Below are 19149 nucleotides of genomic sequence, written 5' to 3'. Positions count from 1 at the left end.
AAAGATCAGGCCTCAGAGCCACATGGCTTCCTATTTACTTTACCTTCAACAGTCAGTATAACGTTACTGATTTTTTAATACTGATTTAAATATCATTCCTTCTTTTTGAAATGTAGTTTGGTGAGTCAAACCACTGCTGGGGTGTAGCATGCTTTGTTATGACTTTGCATCACAGTTTTTTATCCAGTTAGTGTTTAGGAAATGTGGACGTACAGACACAGTAATGCATATGAAATAAGAGCTCATATTTCAGTTATGCAAGGAAAAGATTCACGTAATGAAAAATCAGACACAACAGAAGACTGAGACATGGGTAAGCATAGAAAAGAATTGATCTACCATAACTAAAAGCATTGATGAATAAGCTGTAAAGAGACTCGATCAAAGATAGAATATTTTTCAGTACCTTTTCTGTAAAATATCAAATAGAAACCCATCTGGCATCCCAGAAAAGAAAGTTGCTATGATGTGATGAAATTCTTTACCCTCTTTCACATGGATACGTGTGCAAGGAAATAAAAATAATAAGTAAAAGGCATTTTCTGATAGTGAGATACATCAATGGTGCAGGGAAATTTAGGATCAGCATGCACAAGGTAATGATCTTAAGCCTGCTTTGGAGATATAAGGATGAGGAGGACATGTAAATTTACTGTCTCTTGACACCTGCTGAGAACTATGCATGTAAAGTGATGACCCTAAGGATAAGGTGGATAGCAAAGTCTAACTTTGAAAAGACTCTTGCATGTTCTCAGAATCATAGAACCATTCAGTTGGAAGAGGCTTTAGGAGGCTTTCTAGTGCAAGAAACTGCTCAGATGAGAGTTAACACTGAAATCACATTGTTTTGTTTAGGAATTGGTGCAGTGAAGTTTTGAAAACGTGCAAGGCTGGATATTCCTCAGCCTCTTTGAGCAACCTGTTCCAGTGCTTAAACATCCTTCTATTTAGTTATTTTTTTCCTTATATCCAGTTGCACCTCAGTACTGAGCCTAGCTCCATCTTTTTGGTAGCCTCTTAAGTAGGAGCAGGTTGGTTTTAGGTATTGAGGAAGCTGTTCCTTCTCCAGACTAAACAAGTTGTCATCTCTCAGGCTTTCCTCTAAGAGCAAGTATTCCAGCTCTCTGAACATGTTGGTGCTTGTCTGCTCAACTTTATCACCGTGTTTCTTGCAAAGGGAGCCCCCAAACTGCATGTAGTATTCCAGATACTAAAGTAGCTTAAAGGATATACAGTAAAAGGAAGTAATTACATCTCTCAGTCTATTGTCTCTGCACCCATTGGTGTAGCAGATTATGCTGTTAGCCTTCATTGCTGCCCAGGTGCACTGCTGGCTCGTGCTTACAGTACAGCATCACTAGGACTCCCCGTGTCCTTGTCAGCACAGCTGCTCAACCAGTCAGTCCAATGTTGTACCATTTTAGGGGGTTAGTCTGTCCCAGGTGCAAGGCTTCTCACATGGCCTTGTTGAGTTTCATGTAGGTCCATTCTTCCATCCCTCTAAATGGTAATTCTGATCCCAAGAGAGCTGATGACACCCCGTAGTTTGATGCCTTCTGCAAGTCTGGCAAAGTTGTGCTCTGTCTTCTCCTCTAGGCCAGTCATAGAGATACTCAGTCACATAGGTCTAAGAGCAGACTCCCAAGTAACACCACTTATAACCAGCTGTCAGATGAAGTAGGAATCATGAGCGCATTGTGCCTGACAAGCTAAATTTTCATCCATCTAGCAGTCTACCCATCCACACTATAGTGTTCCAGCTGGGGTACAAGGGTGCTGTGGGATAGTGTGCTGAAAGCCTGGGCTGACGTCAAGGTAGATGACATCTACTGCTTTCCCTTTGTCTGCACATCTTGTTATTTCATCCTAGAAGGTAATTACAATTGCTCAAGCATGGCAACCATGGTAAATCTATGCCGGCTACTGTTTCTAATCACCTTTCTTGCTTCAGAAATGGCTCCTGCAGACCTGCACCATTATTGTCCTAGAGAACAAGCAGACACTGACTGGCCTGAAGTTCCCTGGATTATCCTTCTTGCCTTTCTTTAGTATCACGGGCTTTTGGGTAGATTTAAGTGTGAAATTAATCTTTCACTTCACAGTTAAAAAATTTGACATAGTCCGTAGTTATACGCTCCCTATAAACTGGGACTAAAACATCTATAAACAGTTATTGATCTCCACGTGCTACTGGGGAAATTTTCCAAGATCAGTGACAGCTTGGAAATTATTGGCATTTTAGAATTATAGATCACTGCTTCACTTTTTTGGCATTTAGAATATTGCATTATGGCAATGAACACACTAGATGTGCCTATAAAAAAACAAAATGCTTTTAGCATTTTAGTGGGTTTTTTTGTTTGAGGAATATTAAAGATGGAAATTTCCGGATACAATTCAAAATAATTGTTTTGTTTATTTAAGCTATATACCCATTAAGATGAAGTTACAATGAGAAAAATGCTGTTTGTGTGAAAATAATATCTGCTTCCTCAACAACAGCATCTCCTGAGGTTTCTTTGATTCATACCTGATTACTTTAATGACTAAACCGAGTTTTAACTCCTGTCAGCACTGCAGAATGCAGGCAGTTATAGAAGAGCAAAAATATTTTGCTCTCCCAAGTCATTGTCATCACAACTCTGTTATTTTTTTATTCTGTAATTATTTACAAGGGAGCAGATCAGTTTCAAGTTGTCTTCTGTAGAGGTTGTCAAAGCCTCTGTGGTCAGCCATTGAACTTTCATTATAATTCAGTAGGAGCTAGGCACTTGCCTGCAAAAGAGCACAGCTATGTGGAAGAAGAAGAAGTGTTAGCTGGCACATGCTAAACCCACCTCTTTGCTGGAGAAAACATTTGGAAATCCCAAGCTTTTTTGTGCTGCCTGAGGCAGGAAGGCCCTCATATTGTTAAGACAGTGATTCCTCCAGCTGACGAAGCATCTACTGTGGTACAATCTTAAGGGTGTTGCATAGACTTTGGCTGGAAAAATGATGTTTTCTATGTATTGGCTGAGGATAGAAAAGAAAGAGGAATGGTGGGAATCGTGACTTGGGTAATCTTTAACGAAAAAAAATAATGCTAATCTGAATTGAAGGTGAGCTCCATATACTTCCAGGTGTAACACTAATTAGCAGTCACAGAGTTCATAATTTACTGTATCCGGTTTCTGTACTGCAAGAATAGACATTTTAAAAAAGATTAACAAATTACTAACAAGATTAGCTGGCTAATAATGTTTTAATGCAAAAGTATATCAAAGAAAATATTGTTATACCTCAATCTGGCAAGAAAAAACAAGCATATCAAACAATAGGCTGATTTGGGCTAGGAACTTTGAATGCAAACTTAATATGATTCAATTCACAAAAGATTTTTAGTTTAATTTAGTTTAGTTTTATGACAGCATCGTTTCATCCAGAGACTCATGACGTATGTTACGTATGGGTATGTGTTTTGCCTTCTCAGCTTCTTTTAGGAAATGATTTGTGATTACTTGTCTAGGATTAGGCGTACAGAGACTGTTTCAAATGTCTCTTAAAATATGTGGTATTGCAAGCAACGGATACAAAATGAGATTCACACACATAGCTTTGCTGGTGGCCAAGAACTGCGTTGCAATATGCCGGAAATCCAAACATCCTCCTACTCCCAGAGCCTTGCTGACAGATCTACAACAACTTCTTTCTCTTGAAAAAGCTACATACAGAATCAGAATAAGAAATAGAGAAGCCTGTTTATTCTAAGAAATTCATTATTCTATAGAAGAGAAGGTTAAAGATTTCTTATCAATGTGAAAATTGCATTTCTTTTTGAAAATTTTACAGTTTCAAGTAATGTGTAGATTATCTAAAATCCCCCCCAAAACCAGAAAATCTTGTCATCCTTGAAAAAGCAACAACAGCAAACCCTTAGAATTAGTGTCATTGTTTTCTTGTATATCCTTTTAGACCTACAAATCATTGGGCTTATGCATAAGTATAGGGGTGTGCATTAATGGAACTTGATATAGAAATACAACCTTAGTTCAGCAGATCCTCCTTTGTTGAAAAACCAATTAAAAAAGCAAACACAAGGGAATAGAAAAACAAGTAGCATTTACAGGGATGTATTTTTTAAACAGAGTGTACTTTGCAAGAAGTGCTGTGTTAGATGCTACATATTTTAATTAGCTGTTTAGAAAATCAGGTTGACAGTGTCCTTTAATTAGTAGACATCGACTTATTGCATGAGTATTATGTCATAGTGAATCTTATTAAGATAAATGTTTCTCTCTGAAGATATGAAAAAAATCCACTGTCATTTGTTTGCTTACCAGATTGCTCACCATCAATATGGCTCCTATTTAAAATGATGAATTTTAGTCACATATTTAATTAGCTAATAGCTGATCTCACTGTAGGGTCTTGATCCTCCTTGCATGTGTTCTTTCATCCAGAAAAAGTCTTTGGTTGTATCTTGTTTTTGAAGTTTTCGTTTGAAATTGTCCTTGCTACTTTTGAATCTAAAATGCAGTAAATTAATTTATTAAAAGTAAAAATTATTGTGAAAACATATAAGGTTTTGAGTGTAGTTTTATACTTACTGTTCATAATAATATATTGCTAAAGGCTATGAATTTAAAAAAGAACATTAAAAGTTCTTTAAAGTTAGTTTTTCCACCATTCCTGCAGATATTTGGTTTGTGAGAAGATCATGTGCACTTTAAAAGGCTACTAACTAACTTAAGATTTCAGTGCATTTGTGTACCACTGCTTGGTCTGCAGCCTTCTCACAGAATTCAAGTTGTTTAAGGGCCATAGTTGGAAGGTACAGTGAATGCACTTTAGCCTAGACTGTGCCAAGATAACTGTTTAAAAAAAAAAGAGAAAAGATGTCTTAATAGTGTTCACATGAAAGACAGTAAAGCTCTCATGGACATCATTGATTTGGAAGAGGACTTCCTGGGAGATTCTTTATTATTAGTTGTTCATGTGTTATGACAAACGGTGCTTCTCAATCCCCATGGATTATACCAATGCATAGAGTTGACATTTGAGGGAAAGTACCACTATCTTTTCACAGAAGAGGCAATATATGCCTGTCCTCTAAGCCTCTTCTTTCCCTACAATTCCACCTGTACAAAGAAGATAAGCAAAAAGAAGTTTAACAAAGTAGAATTTTCTTTGTTATGGAGACTGCATTTGAATGGATGGTAGTGGCTGGTACATTTCTGCCACATGGAAACCACGCTGGAGTTGCTGCAGAAGCTTGAGGGTTTCCGATGAATAACCTGAAGGCAGTTTGGAGGCGTTAGGTAATCCCAGGCTGTCGTCTACTGAAAAACACCTCAAGAAGCTCAACAAGATGCATTTGTAGCTACTGAATTTGTAGCTACATGGATGCATGCTTACCTTCCATTTAATTTCTACTAGTTCAACTATATGTATGTGTGTGTGCGTGTAAAAGTAGCCCTAATACTTGTAAATAAACTTTCCTTAAAAGGACACTTTGAAATAATATATGGCCAACGATATGAGTTCCTTGGAAACTGCTACAGGCCTGATGGCTCAAAATCAGACAATTTGTTCTGTGAAAGCAAAGGACATGAGGGTGCCTAGAGAGCTTCACAGTAACGGGCTAATAATGTACTGTTGAATAGGGTGGAGTATCCATCAGGCTAGTTTTGCTGCTTTCAGTTTCCTGATGAGTGCTGAGCAATAATCAAGCTTCCATCCCTATAGAAAACTGGCTTGGTTACTTAAGATAAAAAAAGTATTCTCTGACCTCTGGAGCATGTTATTACTAAAAGACTGGCATAATTGACATTTTGGATATACAATTATTTGTTCTTGGTGGTGGTGTCCTGAAACAGCACGGATTATAAAACTTATATCCTAGTCATGCAGGCAAAACTCTCTGTTACCTTAGCCCTGCTGTTTAATTAGCTTTTGCAATTGGACATTGTTTATATCCAAATAAATGTTGCCTGAGTGAAGACTTCCCCTTAACCAATTATACCAGATGTTTTTCTGTGAAGGTCCTAATTAAATAGCATCTATTCTTCTGTTTCTTTTAAATCCTGCCTATTGTGTAAATCTCTTTGAGAGTGCAGTGCTATACTGGGACACTATCAACATTTCTGTCACTTTCTGGGTCACTGGCTGGTTGCAGCTGTTCCCATTCAAAGTTCTTGCTTACTGTATGGGAGGCAGGTCTGGATGGGTACACTTGAGACCTGGGAAGCCAAATCAGTTCTTCAGTCTACAGTGGCCTTCTCAAGTGATGCCAAGTCATGTATGACCCCATCAGGATGATATAACATACTGTGGTTGGTGGAGTTACATGCTTGTGTTCAATCCTGCAGTTTCCAGTACAGAATTTTAAGCAAAGGTGAAATTTACTTGAAAGCCCTCCTCTGCAGACATTGTTGAGTTGCAGATACTGTGTCTGGTTTGTGAGCATCTCTGCCACCCATTCTAATTTTGGCAGTTTCAGGAACAGTCAAGGTTAGCTGCCCTAATCAGTTCTGTGACTGCTCCTTAATCAGACCCTCAAGTATACTTGACCTTTTGCTTGTATAATAAAACATTACTTTCTGGCGGGTAAGATTTTAAGAACTTTTATACTCCAGGTGCTATTACTAAGAGTTGGTTCCTAAGTTGCCACCACTTTTGTGTGTGCTCAAAATATGAAAAAAAATCAGCTTCCTTTCTGGTATAGCAGCCACCATCCTAAATGAGTCAACGAGTACCCAGATGTAATATTTCAATGCCATGTGAAAAAAGTACAAGGAGTGAGGGATGTATTAATGGGAACACTGTCTCACTGCCAATCCTTACGGGTCAGAGGATTAAGAAATACAGTAGCCCATCTGTGCTTCACCAAGGAGAAGAAAAGGGTTGCACCTGCAGGGAGGAGTGGACAGGACAGGTGACCCCAAACTGACCAGGAGTATTCCATCCCATGTACGTCATACTTGGTATAAAACTGAGAGATCACAAGGGTCTTACACTCTTCTGTGATGGCCAATGTCCGTTGAGGACCTCATCTGTCTGTTTGCTCCTGTTAATCCATGACACTTAGCCGAAATACAGAGAAATTTAAGAAGAGATGCTGTGTGTTTTATGTCTTCAAACACATAAAATTGTGATTTTAAAATGTTACTATGAGTGTAGTCTTGGTGTAACAATCCTCTAATGACGGTAAAGCCAGATCTCTGCCTATCTCAAGACAGTCAGGCTGGAATTGGCATGGATGGCACTAATCCCTGATCCCTGCATGGCTTATGAAATAACTGGCAAGCCAACAGTGTTCCTGCACAAGTATAGTGCTAAACCAAAAGGCATTAGGTTAACTAGGACCTTGATGGCTGACAGTCTCAAGCCGTCTAGTGCACTGAACTCAAGCCCCCACGTGAACTTAACTACCAAAGGCAATCAGCCTACAACCTTTTAATTCACTCCTTGGATTCTTTTAAAAGGATACAAATGATCATTGTTAGTCCATGTGGCTTACATTTGACATAGATTTATTTAATTCCTATCTGAGCACTCGTAGACCTTGTGTATGGCAGGTAAAAATAATCCTAGAGAAGACAAGTGCACATTAGGGTGAGCCAGCTGTTTACCATGATCTGCTAACAAATATGAAAACTAAAAATGGCCTTTCTGCACCGGTATTTCATTGTGTATTATTTGCCATGTGTTAGCTAACATAAGCTTATTATGGTCTAAAGTAAATTCCTGCAGTTTCAGTTTACGTCCTCTCTCCCAGCTGTTACAGGTAGTGATTGTCTCTCAGTGATTTGCTGTTCCCTTTTCTGTGCCACTGGAACCTTGAGAAATTGTAAATAAAACACAAATAATGAATTTCTTTAAAAGTATGGAACTTAACATGTTTCCTAAATCCATTGTGAACTCTCTTTTCCTCTAAAAAATTAAATTTCAGGATCATTTAGACCCCTTGGAAATGTCACAAAGTAACAGCTTATTTAGCAGGTATGGGACTAGAAACAACTTGAAAGTACTTTCACTACTGAGAGCTTCCCTGGAATTGCAGGGTTCCAGTGTCAAAGAGTTCTTTGGACCCCTTCTACGTGCCTATGAATGGCACAGAATAGTTATTTTTGCTTAGCATTACACTTCAGGTTTGAAAATCCAAAACTGTCTTGATCGACATGTTCAAGTCCCAGGAGAACTGACTTAGTCCTTCATCTTTCTCAGATAAAGTGCGCTTTTATTGTATACATGTGTATACCTTTCTGATGGGAACTTAAAAATGAAGGTCCTTTATTTCCTGAAAATAACTTAAAAATATCAGGTTTGTAATGGCATTTGCTCCTAACCTTGGGTAGCATTTCTTTTTCTATTCTGCACCCAGGTGGCTGGCACCGACCTTTCTTCCTTTTTCTAGTCAAATGTAGGGCGTAAGAGCACACTGGCAACCAACTCCTCATCAAAGCTCTGCCCTGCTCCGAGGAACCATGAAAAAGGAAGGAAGTAGGTCTGAGAAACCACTACATGCTGGCAGTCCCATGCTTTCACCAGCTCCGGAGTGCTTGTGGAAAAATGGAAAAGCAAGGTAGGATTCAAAATCCTGGAGTCACAAATTGCTCACCTTCAGTACTCAGTATGGGTGTCATTTCCAGATTGGGTTCCTTCAGGCTCACAGTTTTTCTGTGTAATTGCACAATGTTGATGTACATCTTTGATGACAATTGTTAGGAACAAACAGTTCAAAATATCCATAAAATTTAGAATTAAAAACAATATTTTCAGGAGTGAAATGAGATGATGGTTTGCCTACGTGGGCACGAATTGATCCTAATTCTGTGATCATGGTGTCTCAGGTTTCATACCAGTCATCTCAGCATAACTTTTTGATTATTTTGGAAGTCATGCACAGAATGAGGGGAGACACAGTTTGACCTTTCCAGACTTGCTGCATTTTAATTTTTCCTATGCTTAGAAATAATTCAGAAAAACCCCAAGAGGTAATATTATTTTTGTATAGAACTTCTACAGTTATACTAGTCATGGTCAGAATACATTAAAGATACTGTCTTGATGTGAAATTTACTTTCTGCTTTTAGGTATGACATAACTAATGAGAGCGATAAATGCAGGAAGAAGAGAAAGAGCGGATCAAGGTTACAATAATAAGATTATATCATTCCTCCACTATGTATGCATGTTTAAAAATTGACTTCAGTTTTGCTACCTCATTCTAGGCTTTGGTTTTTCATTTTGGCTTTCCTTTTTAATTTATCAGATGTAATTTTGTTTCTGAATCCACCAGACCAGAATGCCCTGGCTAAAAACTCTGACCATTTTTCTTTTCCTTTTCTTTCTTTTTTTTTAAAAAAAAATTATAGTTTTTAGTTTGTATTGTACCTACTTTGTATGCCCAGCCAATACTGATGGCCTGTTTGTACCAGAAGCATTGTCGTGGCCTTTACTCTGACCTCTGACAGCAGTCAAAGCTGAAGTGCTGATAGAACACATATTTGAATGCATCCACTACTTTATTCTACACAGGGAAAGTGAGTAAAAAAATATGGTTTCTACACAACGACACCTCCATTTTCAAACTCCTACTTTGAAGAACCATACTATATATGTGGTGCGTGAAACGCATGCAAAACTTGTGTTAGTACTATATCTTCTCATTCTCATCCAGCCTTAACGGGGACTTAAAAACAATTTGTGAAAAATCAATAATGCACCTTACTGGCTTTTTTTAATGTACAAAAGGAGTGGTTTTTTGCCAATTTTTAAAACACTCTGAAAATATCAGGATTGTAAAATTGGATTTTTATTGATTTTCTAGGGAGACCATTGGGGTTTCGACGGCGTATGTATTGACAGCAGCCACCTCTAGTTGAATCGAAAATATTGAATGTGTATTGCCAATCATTCTAACTTCAACACATTTGAATTATCCTCATGTATAAAAAAAAAGAGATCAGAAATAATTTTTCCTTTCAGTCTTTGCTCTTGTGGTATTGTGCTTCCTCATGTTCTTTAGTCACCACATAGTCTTGCAGGCTGCAGACAAAAGATAAACAAACAAAAAATGGAATATCAAATGTGTCAAATACAAGAAAAAAAGTAAAACACACTCCTCAAGTCCTTATAAATAAATAGAAAAATGGCACAAATCCGGATTTAGAAAAATAATTTTTCCTCAATATTTGTAATGAAGGGAGTTGTCAGTCAAATTAATTTTTATGTAAATTTACCTAAGCTGATGAATCATAACTGAATTATTGCCTAATCTTCCTGGTTTTGGCCAGCATTTCCCATTCTATTTCTGTTGCTTCAATTTACTTTTATTTGTTTATGTAACGGATTTTAAAAGTCCACTCCAGAACCCATAACTAATGCAGCAAAATGAGGGAGGCTGCTTCAAGTCACTTTCAGTCCAACACAAGCGGATGCAAGAGACATTCCAGAATAAGACAACACTAGGCACCATGATAGACAGTAATCTTGGCATACAGCTGACTATTCATTATCGTTCCTTCAGTAGACATCACAGCATAGGAGATTTTTTTGGGAGGGATTTGAAGGAGGAAAATTAGGTGAGTGGGAGTGAGAAGAAGCAGCGAGGGAAAGTATGAAGGTGCTGGTTTGAAAATGTAACAAGTAGAGAGTTATTGCTGAATGAAATGTGAGGGGGAGACACTGAATTCTCTATAGGATATTAAAAGATGATAAGGTGGGAATAAGCTGTAAAGAGCCACAAAAGTGAAGTAGCTTTTGCTTGCTAAGATGCTGAAGAAGGGTGGGACACACTGAAATAAGGAATATGGCTGAAACAATGATTATGAAGATAACCAGGGCAGCAGAGTGTTGCAATGGTAGTTTGCTATTCTTTGTTGTTTTGTGATGTCTAAAATCAGATTATTAGCTATGGAAAGGCAGGGACCAAAGGCATCTTTGTACTAGCAAGCACCCTACTGGACTTCCAGGTGCTCCAAAAAATGCATAAAAATGAGCGACTACTGCTTCTCAGTACTAAAGAATTACTTTTCTTCAGCCCCTATTCTTCAAGTTACACCATCTGCTTGACTTTCTATTTTCTAAAGAACTTTCTATATGAGTTCTTTCTTTCCAAATTATCCTACTGTTTTTGGGAAGATTGCATATCATCTATATTTAACACCATGTCAGGTGAGGTGACTACACCATAGCATTAAACTCAGACCAAAAAAACAAATGTGGCATTTCTAGGTTTTCCAGGTGTGTTAACTCAGAAGAGCTAATTTAACTCAGAAGAGCTAATTTGACTGGGAAAAGTGGTTTTCCCCACATCTTGGATTTTAGTAGACCTTCTTGCAGGTATTTGAGTTGAGTTAATAGAACGGCAGTTAGGTACAAAAGACCTTTGGATTAGTACTCATGGTCACCACAGAAGTGAGTCTCTCAGAGGACTGTGAATAAAGAGGCTGAAGAACTGGTATGAAAGATTTCTCCACAGGCACTTAATTCTTAGAAATTTACAGATGAAAAATGCTGACTATTAATAGACAAGAATGAAATATGGATGAGAGGACACTAAAGCTGGAATAGCAAGTAGAACAAAGGGAATAAGGGGACATGGGGACCTGTTAAGAAACCAGACTAGAGTTGCAGACTTGGACAGGACTAAGACCTAAAAAAAAAAAGGCAAAAAAAAAACCCAAGAAAGAAAAAAAAGGAAAGTTTAGATAAAGGAATGATGAGGTAAGTGATATGAGAAATTATTTGAAGGAGGACTGGGATGGGACATGGCTATGCAGGAACCTAAAAGAAAGGGGTTTTGGCAGGATAAAGGATGACCAGAAGCAAAAAAGTGTCCTAAGTTTCTGATATAGGCATGCTCAGCTTTTCATAGAGCAGGAGAAATCCGGACTTGATAACAGACTAGACAAGTAAAGAGGAGAAGAAACAATCAGGTGAGGTTTTTGTGACAGACAGGCAGGTAGGAGGTACTGTAATGCATATACATGGAGAGATTCCAAGAGAGAATGTTTTTGTCTATGTTAAGCTTGAATCAGTGCTGCTGATGTTTCTCAATGGATGTGCAAGAATATTTAATATAAACAATCAGCCATGAGATCTGAATGGACAGAAGAAACAGATCAGAGTACATGTGGTGTATCCTGAAGAGGGTTGTCCCAGGATCATCTGCCCAGCAACAAACAAGGAAGAGCACAGGGCCTGGGTGATCTGCCAGCCTGGAGAAGGACTATAATGGAGAGCATGTAGGGGGGTGTGTGTACTTACTGCAGTTCACTGTCAGCAGTGAGACAAATCAGGCTTTGTAGTAGGCTAGTAACCACCTATAGTTTATGAAAGCTGCAGAGAGAAAAGACTAGAAAATATTTTCCAGAACTTGGATCTAGATGGCCCTTGCTGAGCAAAGAACAGTATCCACACTCCAATATTCTTCTGTGCAAGGGTGTATCTTCTAAGCCCATCACGAAGCCCCCTTGGTAAACCACTTCAGGCAAGTATTTTATCAAGTTGCTAGCACAGGGATGTGGCCAAAGTAATATTAAGTTAGCTTATATAATACTGAAATAAGATACTGAGAGTGAAAAGAAGTAGATGAAGGAAAGAGGCCTAAGTGCCACTGAAGAAGAAAGGAAACAGCAAAGGAAGAGAAACCACAAAAATAGATACTGCAAAAATAACCAGAGAACTATGAACCAAAAGAAGGATGAACAGGGGCGGAAAAGGCAGGGAGAAAGGAAGCAACTGACTTTACAGAAGTATCTAAGTGTGTAGAACCTGCAGGTATTTTCCACGTGAGTCTTGTTCAGAGGGATTGAACTGGAGCAGAAAAGGCTCCAGAAGAGGAAGACAAAGAGGTAAAGTGATATTTTAAGAACAGAACTTTAGATGGAGAAAGATACAATTTGACCTGACTTGATTTTTAAGCTTGGATTAGTTCACTGACTAGTCATTAGTCATTAGGAAGTGGTTGCATTAATTTTCTAGCTATATGGAAGCAAATACTTGTTCACATAGCCATAAGCACAGTCCTGCCCATTGCTGTTGCTAAACATTCCATGCACACTCCCCGTTTCACAGTATTAACGGCCACCCAATCTGGAGTGCATTCACCCTCATGTTTGTGAAACATACACAGTTCTAGACCTTCAAGCTTCTAACACTGAGCTTGTCCCATGGCTAGACTCACTTGTGAGAGCCTGGAGTTTGTCTGTGTTGAAGACATACAACGAAGCTTCCGTCGCAGCCTTGCATTAGTGAGACACGCATGATCAGACCCAACCCGCTGGGTCTCTTGGGAAGCACACAAATAATGATCCCCTTTGCACCAAAGACTTCATTGCTGGATGTGCCACATGGTGAGTGTCACCCAGTGCGCCTGCGAACACACGCATAGAGAAACCCTCCTGTCCCCAGGAAGCATCACTATATTTGCCATATGGTCAGGCTCACCTGCTAGGTCTGGGAGAAAGAGACAGGCGGCCAACACTCACATAATGAAGCTCCCCACTGGGCTGCCAAAAGAAATTTTTTGTTTCAAAAACAGTTGACACGACCGCCACAGGGTCTGACTCACCTGCTGAGTTTTAGGGTGGGGTTGTGTAGCCGAACACAAGTGAATTTGCCATTTCTGACAAAGGGTGCCTCCTTGTAATGCCCGCCCTCCACCTCGTGCACTAGGTGGGCAAGCAGAGCAGAAGGGATGCACCCCCTTACCCCTGGCGAGACGGGGACCCGCCAGGCCCCTCCTCTCCGGTCTGCAAGGCTGCAGTTGCTCCCTGCCCTGGGTGCCTGGGGATTTGTCCCTGCACAACGAGCCTCTCCTCCTCGGGACCCTGTGCCCACACGGGACCAGACCTGACTCCTGCAGGCGAGGAGCGGGGCCCAGGTAGGGGCTGAGAATCATAGAATCCCTAGGTCGGAAAAGACCTTTGAGGTCATCAAGCCCAACTGTACCTGTCCACTGCTAAATCATAGGATCATAGAATAACCAGGTTGAAAGAGACCCACCGCATCATCGAGTCCAACCATTCCTATCAAACACTAAACCATGTCCCTTAGCACCTCGTCCACCCGTGCCTTAAACACCTCCAGGGAAGGTGACTCAACTACCTCCCTGGGCAGCCTCTGCCAGTGCCCAATGACCCTTTCTGTGAAGAATTTTTTCCTAATGTCCACATCTCCAAGCGCTTCATCTACATGTCTTTTAACTACTTTCAGGGACGGTGAGTCAACCACCTCCCTGGGCAGCCTCTGCCAGTGCCTTGACAATCCTTTTGGTGAAAACAATTTCCCCAGCGTCCAACCTGCCCCTCCCCTGGTGCAGCTCGAGGCCGTTCCCTCTCACCCCGTCACTTGGGAGAAGAGCCCAGCACCCCCCTCGCCGCAGCCTCCTGGCAGGGAGCTGCAGACAGTGATCAGCTCTCCCCCTCAGCCTTTTCTTCTGCCTAGACACCCCCCCCAGCTCCCTCAGCCGCTCCCCGTTCTCCAGCCCCTTCCCCAGCTCCCCTCGATGTCTTTCCCAGGTCGCGCCCCCCCTAGTCCCGTCCCGCTCCCGGCCGGGCTCCCCGGCTGGGCTTCTCCCCGCTCCGCCATGGCGGGGGGAGTCCCCAGGCCGTGACGTGCGTTGCCATGGCGACGTCCGGGCAGCGTCTCGCGGCGGGGGGGGGGCGGGGGGGGGGAATGACAACAAATATGGCGGAGAGGAGCAGGACGGCAGAGACGGGTCAGTGCCGGCCGCAGGCGCCTGGGCTGGGGGAGAGGGGAAGAGCCCCCCGCCGCAGGGGCTGCTGGCAGGAGAGGGGGCCCGCCCGGCGGCGCGGAGCCCTGCCCTCAGGGGACAGAGGGGAGAGGGCGCGGAGGGGGAGGCCGGTGCCCAGGCCCCGGGTGGGAGGAGAGGGGGGCCCGGCGGCAGCTTCCCCCCGGGCGGGAGCCCGGTCCGAGGGGTCTGCCCGCTGCGGGGCAGCCCCGGGTGCCGAGGGGGCAGCGGGCGGCGGGGTGGCTGTGCCCGCAATCACAGAATGGTTTGAGTTGGAAGGGATCGTCTAATTCCAGCCCCCCTGACACGGGCAGCGACACCTCCCAGGGACCCGGGGGCTCCAAGCCCCATCCAGCCTGGCCTTGAACCCCTCCGGGCACGGGGCAGCCGCAGCTTGTCTGGGCCGGCGCCTCACCGCCCTCAGCGTGGACTGCAGGGCTCTGAACAGTTCTGAGGGACAGAAGCACTAAAGCAGAGGTGGACGAGACCCAGAAAATGGGAAGTTACATGTTTTGTCCAGCCTCCCGTGCTGACAGATGCACACAACTGCTGCAGACCCTCCTGCACCTTCTCACGTAACATCACTGAAGACCAGCCTCCCCACACAGGGCTGAGGGGAGCAGAGATGAAAAGCAGAGCGAAACGCTAGTGCACAGCAGTTCCCCTCACACAAGAAACCACGTCCTGCCTTATTTAGGATGGGAAAACGGTGTATGAAGACGTGGGGTTGAAACTGAAAATGCACAGCCAGGCTGATAGCTTGGGGGTTGACCTGCAGGTGCTGCCTGTCCTGTCCTGGGGAGTGTGAAATCTGCCCCTTGCAGAGGAGCGGAAAGCTGCACGCCTTGTGTTCTGCTGTGGGGGTCTCTTTAAGGATGGGGAAACCAAAGTTTTGTGTTTCCTCATGAATGATAAGGATCCTCTGGGTACAGAGATCTTTCCTTTGTGTACCAAAACACAGTTAAGGTCTTTTCCAACCCACAGGAAAACATAAGTCCCCCAAATAATACATGATAATTAGAGATTAAATGTTTCGAGGATGAAACAAAGATACTGGGTTTTTTTTTTTAATATTTAATATCCCACAGCATCATACATAGATTGTCTGGGTTCCTGGACCAAAAGTTTGTTTTCCTCTACTTTGTTAGCTGCTGTGCTTTTCAGCCTCAGAAGTGGCTCCAAATGAAGATCCGTTATCCATAGAACCCATTTTGGGTTTTCATGTCGCTTAAGGTGAAAAAAAGATGATAAATACATGAAATGCCGTTGTGCTCTGGGAAATGATACCACAAAAGCTACATCTAAATGGATTGGCCATAAGTTTCTTGAATTCCCCGTGTTCAGCCATACTGTTTATGAAACCCTGAAAACACATGGTGAAGTTTATTATACATTAAATGTGTTCACTAGGCAGGTGATTATTTTCATCCACTGAGTTGTGCAGTACTGTACTAAACACAGCAGATCAGCTCGGACTGTGCTAAGAAACAGGAAAGAAACCTCCAGTGGCCGTTCAACTTTATTAGTTTTCCTGCCTACTTCAGCCACCTATCCCTGTGCCTTTGTCAGTAACTCTCTTATAATGCATAATGTAACTTCCTTGCTGTTGCATATTAGTGCGTAAACTTACTTTTATGTCATGTTCTCTGCTGTATTATTTAAATATGCAACCTAACAGTGTTTGCTTTTTATTCTTAGCACTGTGCAGAACTTTTTCCACTTCTAACCAATCAGACACTGACGTTGTTGACGTGCACGTAACGTAATTAGGGAACGTTCTTGTTCGTGGCACATCCTGGCTGCTTAGTATGTCTTCATGATATGTCAGATCTGGAGTAGCCTTTAGGAAATAAAAAAATCTAGCTCTGGAACCTGCATTTTGCACAAATTTAAAATTTTATGTATGGACCCAGGGGGAATAAAGCCTTTACAGAAGAACTGAACATTGTTCAAACCCTATAAATTGTTTTAGCCAGTGTGACTATCTTATACTTACTGTTTCGTTTTTACAGTAACACCATGTTTTTATTCCTGGATCAGAAAACCCACATAATAACTAAGTCTTATCTTCACATCTGGAAATATTGTTATTCCTAATTTTCAAACGAGTAAACTGAGATAGAAATGAAATGTAATGTATTTGTATTCAATAGCAACACATATTGCTGTTATGGCTCATTCTTCTATGGTTTAATTCAGTAACCTGTCTTTGATGAGAGTCAATGTCAGGGAAAGTTGTCTGAAAAAATATAGTGAGATTCAAAAAATCAAGTTTTTTCCTAAATATTGTCTGATACCAAATCATATACATCTAAGATGCTTACAATCCCTCTAAACTCTTAGCTTTGAAAATATGCCATGGCAAGAGGTTTTATGTATTCGTTATACTTTATGGAAAATATACCTTTACATAATTTAAGAATTTTTCATTTCAGTTTTATTAGTATCTCCTTATTCTTCTGTTACAGGAAAGTAAATCTGTTAATCTTTCTTACACTGGTAATTATACTTACTGCTTATTTATATGCAAATATTTTCATGTTTTCATTCCCTTTTCATATAGATTTTTGTTTCTGCAGTAGTTTTTGCAAATTTTTAAACAATTTTTTTCTTGGGGAAGGGGGATTAAGACACTCAGAATTGCACAAAATACTCCAGAAGAAGGACTACCATCAGCTTTTGTTACACTCAGCATTATTTTCTGTATCATGGTTTAAGCCAATCTGTGTATTTCAAATGAGATTGAGGTTTAATATGGAAGGTAGATTATCTCACATCTGTCTACTACAGAGTTCATATTCTAGTACTATCCTCTCTGGACCAGGCAGACATCTGGTCTAATCCATTAAAATAGTTTCTGTGTTCTGATGTTTGGTTAGAGTGCTACAAATCAACTTGCTTTACCCTGGATTAATCAATCATTTTCCAATTGCAATTGGCTCCTTGGTCCTAGATGTTTTCTCAAAACTGCTTGGATCAGCTTTCTGCAATAAACCCTAGGTTTGTATGCTGTTTGGCTTTCCAGGCCAAAGTCTTCACGTCTTAAGTTGGGAATCCAAATTAAAAGCAACTTAAATCTTATCAAATGAATTCTATGGGAGAAGGAAAGTGCTTAAGACTAGTTAGTTACCTTCAGGAGCTGGTTTGACTTTCATTTGCTCTGCTCAGATGACCTTGATGTCTCAAACCTTTAGAAGAAAAATGATATAGCAAGACAGCCAGTTTAGTTAAGGTTCTTCAAAACCAGATCAATGTTATTTTTGCAGTTCTGTAGCAAAGAGGACCTTATTAACTTCTCTAACAAGAGTTTAGGAGCAGATCAGAATAAGTACAGAACACCTGTACGTCAGTCTCCCTGGGTTACTCTTATTTGTCTAGGGATCTGTATTACTGCCAGAAAACTTGCTTCCAGAAGCTGGAATGATCACAGGGTGCAGGTTATCTCTGAGTTCTGTAATAGTTTTCAATCTGGGGCAGCTGCATATGAGCCTGGATTGACAGTTCTAATATATGTTATTCCACAGTTGCTAGTCATTTTGTGGATATTAGTATTTCTGATATTTGATTGAATCGTTGTCATTGAAATCATAGTGAAAGCAAAAAAAAGGCATTTACACACAACACTGGACAGGATATAAATACATGTCTTTAGACCAAAGATCCTTGTTCTCGGAAGAAACATATTTCTCAGCCGAATGTGTAGTTTTTCATGTTTATTTACATGTCATGATAGGTACTTTGTAGAGCCATGTAAGTCACATTTTGTATTAAGAATTTTTAGAATTTTCGAAAGCGTTCACAGTTGGGCTGACTTAGCTTCAGGGAGGACAGCTTCAAATCACTGCTGAATGCTGAACCTCCACTAAAAGTCTGGGTAGTAATTAACATTTCTAAAATACTTAGTGTTGAGATCATTGCTTCAGAGATCTGCATGTGGAGGGCTTGACTGAACAGTTGTGTAAATTCTGTAGGGTTTTCTAATTAATTTTAATACGATAGTGCTGAGGTGGACTATTTTGGAAGTTTGCTTTTGAGTATTCTTTCAAAAAAGAATGGTTATTCTTTTAAAAGTATTTGATCACTTATGGTATGAAAACATTCTGGAATGAACATTCTGGGAAAACATTCTGGATGGAGCGAGTCCAGAGAAGAGCAACGAAGGTGGTGAAGGGGCTGGAGAACAGGCCTTACGAGGAGCGGCTGAGAGAGCTGGGGGTGTTTAGCCTGGAGAAGAGGAGGCTGAGGGGAGACCTCATTGCTCTCTACAACTACCTGAAAAGAGGTTGTGGAGAGGAGGGTGCTGGCCTCTTCTCCCAAGTGACAGGGGACAGGACAAGAGGGAATGGCCTCAAGCTCCACCAGGGGAGGTTCAGGCTGGACATTAGGAAAAAATTCTTCACAGAAAGGGT

The 19149-nt window shown here is 41.0% G+C and overlaps 1 protein-coding gene across 3 annotated transcripts in view; it reads left to right on the top strand.

Moving 5' to 3' along the window:
* Positions 1–14597: 14597 nt before the first annotated feature.
* The window catches only part of LOC138723714 (BEN domain-containing protein 5-like), a 935765-nt gene continuing 931213 nt past the window's right edge, over positions 14598–19149 (top strand). For all 3 annotated transcript variants that reach the window (XM_069863065.1, XM_069863064.1, XM_069863063.1), the window contains exon 1: positions 14598–14707. In XM_069863065.1, coding sequence (XP_069719166.1) covers positions 14614–14707 — 94 coding nt within the window. In that variant the 5' untranslated portion in view covers positions 14598–14613. The remainder of the gene's footprint in view (positions 14708–19149) is intronic.

Source organism: Phaenicophaeus curvirostris, chromosome 8 (genome assembly GCF_032191515.1).
Source record: "Phaenicophaeus curvirostris isolate KB17595 chromosome 8, BPBGC_Pcur_1.0, whole genome shotgun sequence".
Lineage (NCBI taxonomy): Eukaryota > Metazoa > Chordata > Aves > Cuculiformes > Cuculidae > Phaenicophaeus > Phaenicophaeus curvirostris.
Note: the sequence above shows the minus strand (reverse complement) of the source record. Positions and strands in the feature narration are given on the sequence as shown.